Source organism: Seriola aureovittata, chromosome 12 (assembly GCF_021018895.1).
Source record: "Seriola aureovittata isolate HTS-2021-v1 ecotype China chromosome 12, ASM2101889v1, whole genome shotgun sequence".
Classification (NCBI taxonomy): domain Eukaryota; kingdom Metazoa; phylum Chordata; class Actinopteri; order Carangiformes; family Carangidae; genus Seriola; species Seriola aureovittata.
The window spans coordinates 8,177,074-8,195,250 of NC_079375.1; the positions used below are offsets into that span (position 1 = coordinate 8,177,074).

Genomic DNA, 18,177 nt, shown 5'->3' on the forward strand with positions numbered 1-18,177 from the left:
TTTTAAAAAAATAAACATTTTTATTAAAGCTTCTGATGCACGTACAAAGAGAGGAACAAAACGGACATCATGTGTGTTCAGCACACCGGCTATCAATTTGTTTTGTTACAGTAACTCTGGCATCCGTCTGGCGCATCAGAGGCTTTAAATAAATACTTGGAATTTATTTTAATTTATTGCAGGAAAGGAGCCTCCAATTTGATTTTTTCTTATTCTTCCTCAGTATGCTTAGAAGCCCCCTTTCCTCACTTTATATGATGTGTTTGTATTACAACACTCTTTAAATGAGCACGGCTGCTATAAAGGTTTTCTCTATTTCCATTTTCCATCTTCTACATTTTCACTAGAATAAAACTTTTGTATTGCACAAGAAATAAAAACTTTCTGAATGCACAGAAAAAAACATATACTGAAGTCTAAAACTTGATATCAATGGGGGAAAAAGGAACATGATTTTCTGATGGTTAGACTTTGCAGGAATTTTTACATTGAGAAGAGACATACTGATAATTGTGTTGAACATAAGTAGCAATATAGTGAAATCTACCAGCACTACATTTTCCATGCTGCCAGACGCTGGCACGCTTCTTATTTGCATCAACACAGACCTGGTCTTTCACAAATTAACCAGGAGGCTAAATGCAAATAACCAACCTTGGTGTGGGTGCACATTAATTGCGCGGCTCCTCCCCACTCTCCACTGTTATAAACGACTGTTTAAACGAGGGCTGATCCCTGATTAACGCTGATTCCCTTGTGTTTAATAGCACTCAGTGCAACAGAATGGCAAAGTCAAAACAAACAGATGAGACTACACCCACGTGGTACCAGGGCGCAGATGGAGACAACTTATAGATGGAGATGTGGAGCTGGCAGAGGCTGGAGTCTGAGCAGGTGTTTGGACCCAGCATGGACATCATGTACTGCCATTTTTAAAGCGCCTGAGAGCCAGTGGGACAGCGAAGGCCACAGGGTGGAGATGAATCGCACAGGACAGACTGTTCTTCTACCATGGAAACTAGTATGAAATTATCTCTGCTGCATCGTAAACAAGCGCTGTGTGGAAAAAACATGCCATGCAGAGACCGAACTCTAAATCAATCACCTCTCATTTGAAGTTGACTGAGCCAGACATTGTTTAAGTGATAAAACTAACTGTCATCAGCTGATGTGGGCTGAACAGACAGCTCTGAGAATAACCGTTTTATTGGAGAAACAAAGTGTGCCTTGAGACGGAGTGTTGCGGCAACAAAACCACATTCGATGCGTCTGTGATTTTCTTAACCCGGAGCAGAGCGCGATGTGCAGACAGAAGAGCTCCAGCGAACACTTTTCCACACAGACATGAAGTAAGACTACAGAGGAGTAGTTGTTTAAGGTTTGCCCATCTGCCTTCCTAGTGTGGGCTGGAAATGGTTTCTCTGTGTGAAATGGACTCTCAGTAGTGATGCTGAAAGGCGGAGCACCCTGCTGTGATCCTAGGGCACCACCTGATATTATAGTGTCTTCCCTTCAAGTAGCACTTACCAAGCGTGGAGCAGTCTGAAGTGGTAAACAACTTCACACAGACACAAATTTCACATGGAAAGGGGAGCGCAGTTAGCAAATGCTTTTCTCTGTTAGCTCTAGAAATGTTTGGCGAGTGATTTGGACCAGCAGGAGAAGAGGAAAATAACAAATCGTAACAAGTTGTGAAATTCGACATCGACAGTCCAAAGACATGAGGATATGCAAAAGCAAAAAATGTTGTTTGAATCATTCTGCAAACCCTTGAAACCCACAAATAACCCCCGAAAGCAATCACAGAGCCTTGGATAAGACATTCTTTTGATGTTCACTAGGAAAGTAATGAAAGTGCTTCATGGGAAAGAAAAACCTTTCAAGGCTACCCCTTTCTTCCTCCTGCTTCTGAATTGAATTGGTGGCGTCCTTGCATTATACATTCCCCATTTTACAGAAGATTGAATTAAAACATCCTTTGTCATCAGAAACATTGCTCAGTTTGCGAAGTGACCAAGGCATGGCTATGAATAATTATGTGAGAGACAGTGCTCTAAAGTGGCCACAGATTTTCATTAGCGCCTCCAGACAGCAGTGCAGGGAAGAGGGGAAGCCAGTCCCTGGGCCTGTCTGTATCAACAGTGATGTATAACACAGCCCTGTGAGTCTTAACCGTTCAATTAGGAGCTCTGCTGAGGCCCGGCCTGTCAGTGGGGAAGACCAGCAGAGAGCCGGACAAGATCAAGAGCCGCTTCCTCAAACACACTTCAGGAGCCAGGGCCATCAATCTCCCCGGCTGTGACCGGCAGGGTGGCAAAGGGGCAGGACCCCCACAGACGCCGGGCCCCGGCTCCGAGGGCTGCACAGGTAGGGCCATTCATCCCTATCAGCCAGACTAAAAATGAATAAGCTCATGACCTTCACAGTGAGAAGAAGGGGTTACACCCTGGGCAGGGAAGGGAGGAAAATCTCATTTTCATCAGCATTTTCTCTGGACACCAAACAGCATTAGCCTGGGAAACTGCTGAGCCTGGGTTTGTTTTGTTCCCCGAGTTGGCATCCTAGTACAGCATGGGAATTTAGCTGGTTAATGTTGTGAGAAGGGCAATTTGTACAATATCATCAGGCGTTCTCAAAGTGTTTATGTACATGTTTGAGTTTGAATGGCCCACAGTATAACAGCAATGTAATGATCCAAATTTAAGGTGCCACTCTGATTCACACATGATATCAATCTGTGTTGCTGATGGATTAAGAAGCTCGCTGGGCATTCGGAATGAGAATTAGGCTGAATAAACGAGTAGTTATAAAGTTAACCATGTGGCGGGGCAGTTTTCATCTAACTATAAATCACATCAATTATTGTGACACACAGCTGTTCCAAAGAGAAGTTAGGAGTTAAAACTGTTGTTTTTCCAATGGTTCACAGGTTTGATCAGTTTCTCTGTTACATGTAAAGCTAAAAAAAAGTTTGCACGGCTCTAATTGTTCCAGGTGCCCACTGTGGAAAACATTACTTAGAAAAGAGACAATTTATGTCCATATGCCAAAACGCTTAATGAAGATCTATAGGTGCAAACAATGGAGGCATAGTGGGCTTTGTCTACTATAGAGAAATAATTACCTAAGTAAACTGGCAATGATATATGTTGGACGATTGTGAGCTGCAGTTATTTGCTTCACATGCAACGAGGCTTTAACAACAATGGAGCCCTGATGGCTATTTATTGTATGCAGGGGGTGATTCGAAAAAAAAAAAAAAAAATTTGAATCTTTTTAAAATGTGTTATTTGTAAGAGTAAATTAGGAGCGGTGCAAACTCAAACTCAACGAGCCGAAGGCAGCAGAAATAAAAAATAAAAGAATTTTAAAATCTGAATGAATAGACTGCACTGTTCCTTTGACCACTCTTTTCACATGATTGTTGTAAATTTCAGTATCTCTTTCTCTATTTATTGAAGTGGGGTACTTTTGTTCTCTGTTGTATCAGACTGTCATTGTGTTGGGACTGTGCAAAGAGCCGACACAGAGCGAACCTCGCTCCTCAGCCGTTAGCTCCGTTAACTGAGACGGAGATGTTATCTTTGTTTCTAGATGCACAGCAGCTAATGGCACAGCTACATCGTAGCTCGCTTACAAACTCATTTATTCACATCAGAGAGAGTGCAGATTCTCCACGGAGGAGGGTTCAGTTAGGCCAATTACACATGCGCCAACTCAGTGGTACGTCAATGTTACCACCTACGGGCAAATAAAAACACTGCAATTTTAACAGTTGTGCCACCTACAGGAAATAATTGGATCTTTTTTTTTTTTTTTTTTTTTTTTTTTTTTAAACTTTAAACGCACGGTATGTAACCTCTGTCGCGAGGGGTCTCTCAAACAAAACGGTAACAAAAGACGGCGTTTGGTGACGTTGTGGAGCAGCATGGGATCAAAGAAGTTGTCTTCACCACCATTGCCTTCACCTTCTTCAGGTTTGGATTCCTTCAGTGTCAGTCGTTCAGGGTTTTTTTTTTTTTTTCCTTTACCGGAAAGCGAATTATCCGCAGAGGTGTCCTCCTCTCCGTAACCGACAGGCCAGGGGATTAAAACTGGTAGAAACGCTTAATAAAGCAGTTTCACGTTAAAAATCTGTGATTCACAGACGCTGTCCGGTGGACACAGGACGTCTCGGGGGGGCTGGGAGCTGAGCTTCTCTAATAACTTAAGATCCAGACATCCCATGACTAAAATCCTTCATCACGATTTTCCTGTCACAGTACATTTCACATTTGAAATATGAAAGGAGGAATGACATCAGTTCTACTTCCCTTACAAAGCTTGAGGGAAATCTCTCTGTGATATTTAAGTTCACAACCACGACAACATAATGTAATGAATTGGTTTCATGTGACACTGTCAAACCAGCGGTGCTTTGTAAGTAATTATATTTTTGGCCTCACCAGCACATTTGGTCCTGGCCCTCAGAGGGGGTCCCGGGGCTCCGGTGCCTCCCTCCAGAGGTCTGGTCAGCAGAACGCTGATCTCATATTCTGTGTCCGGGTCCAGGTGGCCGATCTTGTGTGTGGTCTTGTCTACAGGCTGCAGGTCGTACATGGTGCCCGACACTGTGCGGTACTCCACCTCCCTGTCGATGATTGGGCCGTCCCCGTTGATGGAATTGGCGTTCAACTGGATCCACAGATAGGTGGCGCCGACAGCAGTCAGCTGGGGTGGTGCAATGGGCACAGGGGGCTCTGGGGAAACAAAAAAGTTTTTGATGGTGTTAGATAACCGCAGTATAATGGTGAAATGCTGGAAAGTCTTCACAATACAGAAAACAATTATGTTTTTTTTTTTTTTCTAATTTGTGTAAAAAGCATCAACATTCTCAAGAAATTAAGTGGGGATAAACGCTCGTACCCAGCAAACAAGATGCTCTAAATCAATTTGTTCTTTTAGGCAATCAACCGCATCAAAATTCTCTGGAGGCCCGTGAGGAGTATCTGCATGTTTTCCAGTAAACAAGGTATTCAAGGAGATCCATGTAACAATCAATAGTTCCAGCTTGGAGAATGAAATATCTCATCATCGGCAGTACACTGACGGAGTCATGTAATCACGCACATTTTGAAAGGGACGGCAACTTCTAACAGAGGTGTGAACGAAGTCACTTGGCAAATGCTGCTCCCATTGAACAACGTATTGATTTCAATCAGAGGCCTTGTATGGAATCTCACAACTCATGACTGTTGCAGAATTTTGTAATTTCTTTTGAAGCTAAAAAGATGACAGGAAAGCCTTAAATTTAACTCTACATGTTAACTATTCTCACTTTTACAAGACAATATATTTTCATACAAATTACTTTTGTAGCCATGTGTGGATATTGTAACAACCAATTACATTTTTGGCAGGAAATGGTTTACAAACATGCCTAATATGAATGCTCTGTCTGACACGTTGAAGGAAAATATAATCCAGGCAGCGCTGCTTTTTTGCTCAAAACAGAACCGCTAATACAAAATAGCTGCATATTCTGTATTGTACTTGGTATTTGTAAGACATACTGTGTGTATGCTGCGCACTTGTTGCTGGTCTTGGAGGTGCGTTCCACTTCCTTTGAAGAGCAGTGATTCTATGGACACTGATCTAACTGAAGTTCTCAGTTGAAGAGACTTATTCATCAGTGATGAAGGAAGCATTCAGCTCTTTTACTAAAGATAGAAATACCCATGTCACAATGTCCACATACTCCATTATAAAGTCCTGCAATGAAAATGCTGCTCAAGTAGAGCTACGTATTGTCACCATTGTTAGAATGCAAACATCCTCAACAGAGAAAAATGCCATTGTTCTACTAATGTATGTGAGGAATTCAGATTATTACTGATATATCAACATGTGGTATTTTCAGCCAATTCTATTTCATATGCTGTTTGCTAGTTATGCATTTCCTCACACTTAAAACCTTAACTCTTTTTAATTAACTGGTTGGAGCAAGAGTACTTAGTTACACTCCATTACTGCTGTTCAAAAGCAAGGCAAGAGTAACATTTTGAGACAAATAATTGCACTTGTTCAAACAGTTTGAATACGTTTTAACCCTCAACAATATGGTCAAAGAAACTCAAGGTGCACTGAGAAGAGGTTATCAAACTTATCAAACAGTTTGAAATGATGTTTCCAAAAAAGACAAAAACATGCTTCCTGGCTCTGTTCTACAGGTATGTAATGAAAGTACGGCCTTTTTCTCTTCATAATGAAGAACAAATCTAGTCCTGGGCCCTTTCAACCTTCAGCGCGTCTCTTTGGATTCTTCTGAAAAGTATTATCAAGTTCTTCTCCTCAATTATAAGTTTATGTCTCTCAGACAAATGTGGTGTTCAGAGTAAACCTTGAAGCTGACCCCCCCCCTCCTCTGTTATGTCATCAATATTTGTCTAATCTTTGCATAAACCTTGTGCCATTTCTGGTTTAATGAGGTTTCTTGAAATGTCAGACATGTTATTTCACCTGTGGGATATTTTAAGGATTGCATTCTTATACAACGCGGTGAGAGGACAGTGCAGTAGTACATGAAAAGGTGTTAATAGATACTTCTAAAGTCTCGAAGAACAGTTTTAAACTGGTGTGTTCATTGTTTTTCAAGTCACCTTTGACAGACACGCACACAAAAGGTCACAGTGACTTCCTGAACATGCAAAGTTTCCTTTCAGTATTTCAGTAACACAAAAATATCTTCTCTTATTTAGTCCATGTTCTATTTTGTTCCAGTTTATAGGGACAACAAAACAAGTCCTCCTCCATTATCTCACCTAGATATCTTTCATGCTTCAGACACTGTCTCCTGGTGTAACCAAAAACTTGCCACTGCCAACAAAGAGCTACGACCCACAGCTAAAGCATTGCTTAGGAATCTGCCCTTGTCACGTACTACAATAGTTACACGTCCCAGAGGCCACGGTGAAGTAGCTCTAATGAGCACACACATGTAACAGAATAATGCCATTAGTCGCCTGGCTGCTTCTCATGGAGTTGTCATGGAGAGGGAGAAGTCTCCGGGCACATTAGGAGCAGGCCGAGGTGTCCTACAGAGAATTGGAGGCTCTCCCTCAGCAGATGGTTACCCCACGGTGACCTCCTCTTGCAGGTCCCTAAACTCCTACTAATCCAAGCTTCCAGTGTTGCTGTCAAACATCGCCCAAAGCGAACCAGCTAATCCAGCAGGTCATCAACCTGCACTTACACCCAGCGCGCCAGTCTGCGTGCTGGAGCCAGACAGGAGAGTGAGGTGATCCAAAATCTGGGTGGAACAACAGGCTTGTTTTGATGGTCTTTTATAGTCTCTTGTTATGTCTTAAAAGGGGTTTAACTGAGTTAAGAGGCAATATGCTCCAGTTCATTTAAAACAACAGAAAACAGCAGAGGCTCATACTGCAGTATCATCCCTCATGGTATGGCTGTCCATCAAAAGATATTGATATTGTAATCGTGATTGGCGTTTGTATTTTAAGACATAAAATGAGACTACAATGTATAAAAGAGGTTCACCTATGTTGGCTCTGGAGAACTGATAACTTGTTTTCTTGTAGTTCTTTGGCTTTTATTTTTTCTCTCAAGAAAAGCAGATGGCATGTACAATTAAAGGACCAGACGTAATTTATTTTATTAATTCTTTATTCATTAAAGAACTAAATTAAAAGTAAGAACTGTGTAAAGGAACTTTGAAAAAGTGAGAAATATGAATAAATTATCAGTTTTTTTTTTTATTTAAAAAAATACAGTCCGAGCTCCACAGAGGAGGTGTAATGCAGGTTTTTGCCAGATTTTACTGACACATTTGTCAACAGACTCATTCTCTGATGACACCTTGTGATGCACAGGAACAAATGGCCCTCAAAATATAACAAAAGTTTCTAGCTGCTGACTCATTCATGACTGGTCCACAGGGTGACAAACTTGGCAACATAAAACTCAACCAACTAATATCTACTTAACTTATGATACTGCATCTTCTGATTATCTGATTCCCTCTGGCATTATATCACATGATTATCTCTGACACTGTCCGACTGCAGGACACAAATGTCCGAGGTATCAAACAAGAGCTCTTCGGTCATTCAATCAATCTTTATTCTCTATAGAGAAGATGCTTTACACGCACTGCGATGCATGGATGCCACCGCTGCCATTCAGTCCTATTTTCCGCTGCTATCACCTGAGACCATTTCCACAACAATATGACTAAGTACCATGACGTATTAAAGCAATAAGCATTTCATTTAACTTTGGAAAGTTAGTGCTTCACAGAAGCAACAGCAGGTTATGGTGATGAAATAATTCCTGTAGGTGCAGCAATCCCCCCTGTTCAACAGCCACAGCACACGGATTACCGCGGTGAAATACACTCAAGTGCTGGAACACTTTAGGATATTAACAACTCAATTCCCACTGTTTAAGCCTCACGAGGCTTTGCAGCGGTGGGGCCCTGGAAGCGGCACTGAACTGAGCTCTGTGCTGGCTGGGGTTTGGGGCGACAGCGAGCAGATGACAGCGGCGGCCATACGCGGGGTCAGCGAGCAGCTGTTGTCGTGATGTTGACCAGATAGGCGAACGGCCTGGCAGACAGCTGCGTCCTCCTCTACCGCAGCACCTGCCTGCCAGAACGCAATCACACAAAAGCACACTAATGCACATGAAATGGCGCAGGCGCACACACACACACACACACACAAACACACACTGGCATACCCATGGACCCAGTACCAGATGACATACTGAGAAGAAGAAGAACATTCTCGAGCTGCAGCTGTATCGATTATTTTCATCATCAATTAATGTGTCTTTTTTTTTCTTTTTTTTTTAAATTGGCGGTGACTTGACATTGGTTCTTTTGTCAAACCACACACACTAATATAACAGAGGGAAACCCTCAATTTGACAAGACAGAACCACTTCATCTTTGGCTTTTTAGCCGCTTAAATGATTAATAATTTCTCTAAATTGTCATTTCATTTTCTTTCAATTGACTTATCGATTAATCAAGTAATCATTTCATCTCTACAAAACACACACACACGCACGCACACACACGCACACACATCTTGCCACCCATTTGGTATTCAGAACACAGGGAGCAATAAGAAGAGCTGCCACTCTGCTCTGTTGTTAGATTAGTTAGACTTGACTGTTTATGAATCCTTCTTTCATTTGCCTGTTACATCTACAGAGCTTCTCTTGTTAAGATGCAAGAGGTCCTCATTACACCGTGCTCTCTCCTAATTGGGCTGCTGTGAGTAAAGAATTGATCCGCTCCCGATACGAGAAGAGGTGGCCACGGGAAAATGACGAGCTCGACTGGCCGGCCTTCGATTTTTAGGGGCTATTCTCATTAGCGCTGACAGGGCTGTGCCTCGGCAGCCTTGAGTTGATAGCATGGCCCAGAATACTATGTTGGAGCAGAGCGAATGCTTTGTGGGCTCCAGGTGATTTCAACCAGGCTGAGAAAAGAGCCAGCACTTGGACAGGGAATAATTATCCCCCCCCCCCCTTCTTTCAGAACCACTGGCTGCACTACAGGAGAGCCCGGAATAAAGGGGGCCGCGCTCGGCCAATCCGTAGTACACTCTGGAAAATACATGCAGTGCACTTCCACATAGGCACGTAAATCTGACTGAATACTGGCATGAAAGCAGAAGTGATTATCTGGGATAATCAAGCATTCACTCTCCTCATGTTGAAGAAAAAGGCAGTGTATGGTAATGAGGGGTGGGGGGTGGGGGGGGGGGGGCTGGGGGGGGGGTGTTGGTGTGCGGCTCGTGACTGTAGCAGCCTCATAATCCACAGAATCGCTCCGTGGTCACTCCTCCAAAAACGAGTCACGGTACGCGGCGAATACACATTTAAGGAGGATTTACGACTCAGACACTATGCTAGGAGGGTTAAGCTCTTGTTTTATGACTGCTGCGATAAGAGGAGATATCAGCTTTTTTTTTTTTTTTTATGTGTGACACTTATAAATGTGAAAACGCCTCTTTTCTTCCTCTGACGAGTTAGCTTATGTCGGAGTCATCGGGGTGTGAAATCTCTGCAGAATCTAAAGTGGGTTGTATTACAAGAGTCGATGAATTCCTAAATCCAGACAATTACTGTATTTTAAATATTTATGACCAAAGCACTTTACACTTAACTGGTTTGACTTGTGTAAAAAATATATATAACTATACATCAAGTAACAAATTGAAAGCAGCGATCAGCAAAAATATTGCTGTCTAGTGAGTATGTGTAAGTGCGGGTGATTGTGCTGCTGAATTTATGCACAAGTGTGGTTTAGAAAGCCTCCAGTGTGTCGGTAAATTTTCTTTGAGTACACCACTGAAACCCTCTGATACACTCGGGCAGAGAGACTTTATCTCCCTCTTCACTCTGCCGTGTCTGGGCCCGGCCATTCTCGCATGATTGACAGACCTCGATCTGGACAGCCAGGATTAAACCTATCAATCACATAAAGCTACGAGACAAAAAAAAAAGAAGAAAAAAAAAAGAAAAAAAAATCAGAGCAGTAAATTCAATTGAGAGCACAGGGAGAAAATTGAGGTGAAGAAATATAGAAGGCCATTACCGGGCTATAGGGCTGTAGGAAAGTGAGGCCTTGCAGGATTTAGTTTCAGACGACTCCATAAATTCATATCAAATGACTGCAGGAGTGAAATATCAGGGAGGTTACTGTAAACCCTGGTGCCTCTTGCCTTTGTGATCTTTTTGGGGGAATTGTGCTCAGTCAAGGACAGCCTTTACAGGGGAAGTATCAAAGTCCTCTGGATAACAAATCAACATAAAACGCCAGTATTATTAGTATCGCCTGAGAGGGCATTTTCATCCACGAACATGCAACATTTCCTGTTTATTTCCTGTTGACATTGCGGTGCGCATGGAGGTCATGTGGATGGGAAACATTCTTGCCATCTTCAGCTGTGCGTTCATTCACATAGGCTGTGTTTGTGTTTTACTCTGCTTTGGGACCAATACTCACGTTTTATGGTTAGCTCCCCGTAATTGGACACTCCAACCCCTTTGTCAGAGTGGACAATGCAGCGGTAGCGACCTGAGTCGCCTTTGGTTGTGTTCTCCACATCGAAAGTGCCTATGAAGCGGCGGTTGTTCCAAGGTTTAGTGGCTTTCATCGGGGCCTCCCGTCCAGCGATTCCCTGTTTGGATCCGAGACAAACACGCGAGTGAGCCTCCAAAATGGAAAAGGTTTAATAAACAAAGTGGCCTGACCTTGTGTGTTTCAGAAACTCTGGTTGAGTGTACTTGTTGTCTGCTGTTGTGCATGTTTGTTTGTGTCCTATCATTCCCATCGGTGGCTGATGGTAGGGAAACATTTATCACACGAGGATGCGCGCACACACATACGCACAAACGCGCAGTGGGCTCTCCCCAGCTGTCACCCCTCACAGCAGGCAGATGGGGGACATTTGCTCATTAGAAATATTTCTTCATTACTGTCATCGGGGGACTTCACTTAATGTTTGTTTTCCAGCTCCTGTGCTAATGAGGACGTGTTTGTTAAAATGATGGAGTACCTGGCAGAGGACCTTTACCCGGCGTCATGCTCCCACTGATCACATGTGTGACAGTGTGCTTAGCAGCAGAGCCGGCAGGGTTATGTCTGCCAGATGCACTACCTTCGCTGCTCAGAACAAGGTCAATTGAAGACTGCTGCGCAACTCAGTTGTGCCGGATATAGTACACAAAATCCACAGAGCCAACATCTATATAGGTTAAGACCATACTGCGGTGATCTGAAACAACTGTAATCCCCTGCCTTCCGGACGCAGAGGCCTCCGGAAACGTGGTGAGCGGGTGAAATCTTAAATACAAAGGAACACTGAAGCAGCGTGTGAATGTTTAAACCTGAATTCATTTATACAGAGAATTACAAAAGGCTACTTGTGTATCTGGAGAGTAACTTTTAAAAGTGGCAGTGAGGTTGGAAAACAGGCATCAGCTTCGATTCCTAAAATGAAGAATATTTCCCATTATTAATCGTAAGTTTGATACACGACAACATGATCATCAAAAGCACATTAATATGATTTCGTTGTTTCAGAGAAACTGATCAGCGGCGCTTACATTAAGGATATTATATTAAGTTTGACTGTAGTAAGTTCCACCCATGGTAAAGTTAAGTTAACCTGTAACAGGGAACTAGGCACAGGTAATATTAATTAATTTAATAGGCCTGGCACACTGATGTACAATTGTGGTTATTTATATCACACAGAGCTCTTGCTTGCTTTGGATCTAATAATGTCATTTCTCATACAAGCACCATTATATCAGTGTCAGCAGTATTATAGCTTACTCTGTCATTTTGTTGGCTTATATTAACTAAGACTGCATTTTACTTTTGTGTTAGACGAGTTGACAGTTGTCACCGTCTGGCCTGATTTCACTTGGATAAAATGTCGATTTCAGAAACCCTTTGCTATCCCTTTGATGGCTGACTGGAGAACCTGCTAGATTAAAGAAAGACGCCCGCCTGCGGGGCTCATGGACCTGATGGCACAACAGGTGCACTACTGACTCCAGATCAGAAGATTACATGTGTTCAGTAAGGCAGTAATTCATTTCCACAGGGCTCAGTTCTGAAGCTGATTTAAGACTTTCTTATGTAGGGTTTGAGCAGAGGGATAAAAACATCTCTCACCTGGAGCCACAGGCGGAAGTTGTCCCTTTTGCGCCCATTGACGGTGCAGTGAAAAGAGGCAGTCTGTCCGGCGTTGACCTCCACTCCCTTTATAGTCAGGAAGTGAGGTGTGTTCACTGAGAGAAAGGGAAAATATCCATCAGGCAGCGAAGCCAAGAAGTTCAGTAACATTACATGCTGAGATGCAGAGTTCAGTTTCCCTAAAATGGCTTTGTACCAGAATGAATCACCCAGAACTGGAGGTTAGAGTAGCCACTGAACGCCTGCATGAGAACTCCACCAATTTATCGTGCTGTGTCCCCAAATTTCACTGTTACCCACTTTCTTACTCTTGTGTCAATATTTGTATGGAAAATTGAACTGAGAAAAGGTGCCTTAAATGGATACTGCTTTATTTCACTATCCAATGCCACTCGGTCTCAAAGTCCGGCATCACTTTGTAAGGTATATCTCAACTCGGTCTTTAAAATGAGACACCTGAGGCCAAACTTGCACCTACCAAAAACTCCATTTCTGCTGTCTCTTAACGGCATCCTTTCATTGATTGAGCTGATTTTTTTTTTTTTCCAAAAGCATTATTCTCTTTCTAACTGTGCTCATTATCAGTGTGTTCACAGACTGGGATAGTCCACAGAAAGTAACTTATGTAGAACATTTTTGATTAGTACCGCTATTCTGCATAGGAAAATAGGGCAATTCAGTGGAGCGACCTTGATTCGAAACATAACCAAATCTCTAAAGACTTGGCAAAAGCTAATTCTATCACTTTCATCATCGAGACTTTCACTTCTACTTAATATTTCATAACCTCGTCTCGAACTATACCTCCTCCTTAACTTTGTCCTGTCAATCCACCCCGTGCCAAAAAAGACAAATCTATTTTCCTCATTGCTAATATCTTCTTTAATGATGGCAGGAGCGGCAGACCACCCAGTGGCATAATCACACCTTTGTGCTAAATATTCCACATGGTCGTATAAATAGAAAATTAATTGGCTGTGCTCCACTGAGGAGTCGCTCTGATCACTTTGCTTATCACTCAGAGAAACCCAATTGCCACTGAGTGGGTTATTGATCCACTCGCACTTTTACACATTTAAACATTGATCACGTCACAAGGCCCCATCGACTTACTCAAATACATTTATATGCAACATTTATCGCTATATAAATCCATCTTATTGACATAACATTTGTAGGAATTCAGCTGCTTTCAAACGGTTACCAGGTCATTAGCGCCTAACAATCAGGGCTTGATACTTAAGCTATGAGTGGTAGAGTAAAGTATAAATCAATTGGTGAAAACCCATGTGGTATTGATTTAGACTTAGACTGTAGGGTGTGAAAACCTCTTAGTATAAACTTAAGGAGTGCCATACGGAGTAACATGACTGTCGGCACTCAAAAGCATAGACTCGAGGAATCCTGAAGAGCCCTCATCTTGTACTCCCACAGCAGCGGCCTATCCCAAAAGCCGAAGCAGAAAAATTCTAAATATGCTTGTGATTACATGTTAATTTGCTCTGCAGTGCACTCTGAAGTGCTCGTATTTCTGTTCAGCACGGGTAGCAGAACTCCGAACCTCTGAGAGATGAGATGCTTTACTGAATATCCTTAAGGGAGGAGAGAGATAGTGGGACCCAAACACAAACAGCAGCATATTGTATGGTGGTATTTGTTTTTCATCCTCTCTCTTTTTTTTTTTTGCACTATTTCTCCCATCTCTCATAGGAGAGATTTAACACAGCCACTCCAACATTATATCCTGAGCACACTCCAGCGTGTCAACTGTATGCTCATAAATCTTCAGGGAGCTAGGAGGAGGGAGGTTTACACTTTGGATTGACTGTAGCATACTCTTTGAAGGCCTTTTGTTTGACTCGGAGGCCTTGAATAGAACAACGATGCAGGTATTTGGGAGAGTGTCATGGAAAGGACAATGACTGTTTGATGATATTCTTTTATGGTGAAGGGGAGGGAAAAAAAAAAAAAAGGACTTACTGCACTGGTGGCCCTGGACCACGACGTCTCTGATGGCCAGCAAGCCACGCTGCCCTGAGGTTACGGCTTCAAACACAATCTGAGCAGGAGAAAGGAGACTCATAACACCAGTGATAAATGGCCGCATGTCTTCAAATGGCACTTGAGTGAGGCTGCCCCTGTGCACAGAGAAGTCCGGCTCCTGCTAATGCGATCTGCTCCTAGCCGAGCCGCAGCTGGTCACACAGCTGCGGGCCACTGACATTATTTCCACAATATGTCACAGTTGATAGGTGTTATGACATGCAAGTGTTAAATTAAGTTTGAGCCTTGAGACGATTAGCACACAGTCTGCGACGAGCACGCAGTGTATGGGAGGTGAAACACCTAACATGTTGAGCAATGTTTAAAGGGTCGATTCTCCCGGATTTGAAAAAAAAACGGCACATTTCCTCCCAGTCATTTGATTTCATTTGCGAAGGGGTTTGTGATATGTGTTGCTGCCTTCATCCCAACACAATGTAGCTCAATGGAATGTTGTTTGTGCAGTGAATAATGAAATAAAAATTCAACAGCAACATCTCTTTCCACATCAGTGCCCAGGACTGGGTTGCTTCAGTTAATTGTAAATCAATCACTTTGTTTTTAATAAGTACCACCTAGTTTCAAAACAGCGATTTACTCAATTGAGTTGCACCACAAAATGTATTAAATGTTTTAAGCTTAAGCTCTGTGTTAGTTGGTTACTAGGGAACATCTGTAGTGCCGTTAAATCAAAAACAATTCACTTTGTAAACAGGGAGTCAATGCAGCATCACAACCTGAGACATTACTTTCAGATAGAAAAGTTTGAGGAGGCCAAAACAACAACTTAAAGCTCGCAGACAATCTATTGCAAATGGAGGTATTGCTTAGTTTTGTCTATATATGCAAAGATGGAGCGGAACGTGTTTTAATGTTGGTAGAATTTATTGACAATAAGGTGGAAAAAGCTGATTAACTAACTTTAGTCTAATGTTATTAATATTAAATGTCAAAATCTTTTCAGTTTACAGCATCATTACACAGCATTTTAATCAAGAGTCAGGGTCAGGTCAGATGTGTCGACCATATTCTGTTACTTCACTTACTGTTCACTCTAAAAAGGTCAAATGTTAGCAAGCTGATGTTACACTTGGCAACTCTCTCTGTAAGACAAGTGTGGTGCAAACTGGCTAAAAAAAGTCTAAAAAGTGAAACTATCTGCACGGTCAGATGCCACCAGAAGAGTCAACATATGCTTTTTCTCGTAATGCGAGTGAACTAACCCTTTAATGCATATTCAAAAAGCTATATCCTCCTTGAGAAGACGCTGCTGTTGCATTTCACAGTTGCTCGGTATCAAGTGTTACTTGCTCGACATGTTTGTCGCCATTTCTGACGGCGCAAAACCTGAAGTCGAGTGCAACTGTGCTGCGTAGGGGCTAACACGATCCTATTTTAAGGGGCAAGTTCTCCTGCAAAACAAATGGTCCTAAGCTGTGACAGAGGGCGTGTCCCAGCAGAATGTCAGTTATGTACTCCACGGTCCGCAGTGTGATAAAAAGGGAAACAAAATGCCAGTCCCTTCCCAAACCCAGGGCGTGGTGCAGAGACCCATTACACCACACGCTCTACTGCTACACATGTTTTGCATGCCATTATTCCCTAAATATATGCCTATATCTTTCTGTGAATAGTATATATTAATGGATATGATCCGTGTATGGTGTCACCCAGAAACTTATGTCCTGCCAGCTGTAGTGAAGCTGCACACACACACACACACACACACACACACACACACATGCATCTGAGATTCCTTTTGTAGCCTAGGAATGTGGAGGCAGAGATAGTTACCATTGTCATCTGGGAGGCAGGATGCCTTCAGATAAGACTGTCTAATTATAAATTTCTTTTTTTGTCTCATGAAATATGAAAGTCAATGTCTTGGGTGCCAATTATGGCCTCATTACAGGCTAATTTAAAGGAAATTAAAAGGGCAACCACTCCATATATCGCCACCAGACAAATGAACTGGCCCCCACTCTCTAATTGAAATCCTTTGTTTGTGCAACAGACATCAGTCAGCCTGCCTAATAGCTGTGATATAATTGATTCCAACATCAATGATAGTGCAGTGCATAATTGGGCCTGACCCACAGAGTGAAAATATTCACATGGGACGAAAGCGGTTGATGTCACGGGAAAGTTCACCGTTCTCATTTGTCAGAGACAGACAGTGAACCCAACATTCAATGTCTACATCACCACACTGGCTAGCCCTAAGGGACTTGGATAAGTACTACATTACAGCAGGATTGATTAGCTCTGCCATAGGCTGTACTGTATTGAAATCAAGATAGATGAGGACATTAGGGTTTTTCTTTCTCAATGCTGCACACTGCTGCATGCCACGATAAATAATGGGTTTTCATCTTACGCACAGAACATGTATTTGAATAGTATGTGCAGGACATATACAGATTGCCCACTACATTTACTTAAAATGGTAGTGTTTATCACCATGTGCAGCAGTTTTTGGAAAAGCATGACAATCTCAATTAAAAGTTTTAGGGATGACCTGACAGAGGAGTAATTATCAAGGGCTGAAAGGCTTGTGATGACTAAAAGCCGTACCGGTAATTAAAAAATAATTTCCAAGTATCAGGTGGCTTCCCTTTGACAATTGCGTAGGTTACTATGCAATTAAAGATACCTATAATTAGTGCCATGTTGTTAATTAGTGACAATTTCAAGCATTGGTCTTTCTTTTCTTGACTGAGAGTGGTGTTAGGATCATTAGCATCCTCACATTCGCCCGTGTTGTCACTCTGGAACAATTACAAAACGGAGACAGACCTTCTGCTGGGGTTTGAAAGGCAACAGATGCCGGGAGTTTCCCTGAACACGCTGGAAAGCATAATACGTCATTTTGGGTCTAAACGCTCACCACGAATAGCATGTCAAAATGTTCGCTGGTATTGAGCTTCACTTGGAATTTAAAAGCGAACGCAATGTTCTGTCTAAGGGTGCAGATTTGTTTTGTCACGTTGAAGCTGCAGCTGAAGTCAAAAATGTCTGAACTTCACAGAGAAGGTTTTATTTTTTTAATTTCAAAAAAGGAGTCGGTGACAGTTATGGATCCAGACATAACAAGCTGTGTCTCCACTCCAGGCAAACTCCTTCAATCTTTAGGTGTCTTGAGGCAAACTGAAAACATTTGACCAGACTGGCTTTGCATCATTATGTCACAAAAGGGTCACCGCCCTGTCAACAACGAGCAGTGACTGTTAGTGCCGGCTGCAGCTCATTCTGTCCCTCTCAACTGTTGCCTTCCCCCCTCTTCTGTCTTTCTTTTGTCCGTGCGCCTCTCATTAAACTTCCTATCTTGCATTCAGGAGAGAGAAGCTCAGCGGTGTGCCTTGTTAACTAAGTTATCAGGGTGGCTGTGATGAGCAGGCAGGAGGGACACCCCTCAG

The 18,177-nt window shown here is 42.5% G+C and overlaps 1 protein-coding gene across 9 annotated transcripts in view; it reads right to left on the reverse strand.

Moving 5' to 3' along the window:
- The window catches only part of LOC130179264 (receptor-type tyrosine-protein phosphatase mu-like), a 149,780-nt gene that overhangs the window by 83,785 nt on the left and 47,818 nt on the right, over positions 1–18,177 (reverse strand). For all 9 annotated transcript variants that reach the window (XM_056392138.1, XM_056392145.1, XM_056392144.1 and 6 more), the window contains exons 4-7: positions 14,699–14,777; positions 12,698–12,813; positions 11,018–11,192; positions 4,446–4,739 (exon numbers count right to left, since the gene is read on the reverse strand). In XM_056392138.1, coding sequence (XP_056248113.1) covers positions 4,446–4,739; positions 11,018–11,192; positions 12,698–12,813; positions 14,699–14,777 — 664 coding nt within the window. The remainder of the gene's footprint in view (positions 1–4,445; positions 4,740–11,017; positions 11,193–12,697; positions 12,814–14,698; positions 14,778–18,177) is intronic.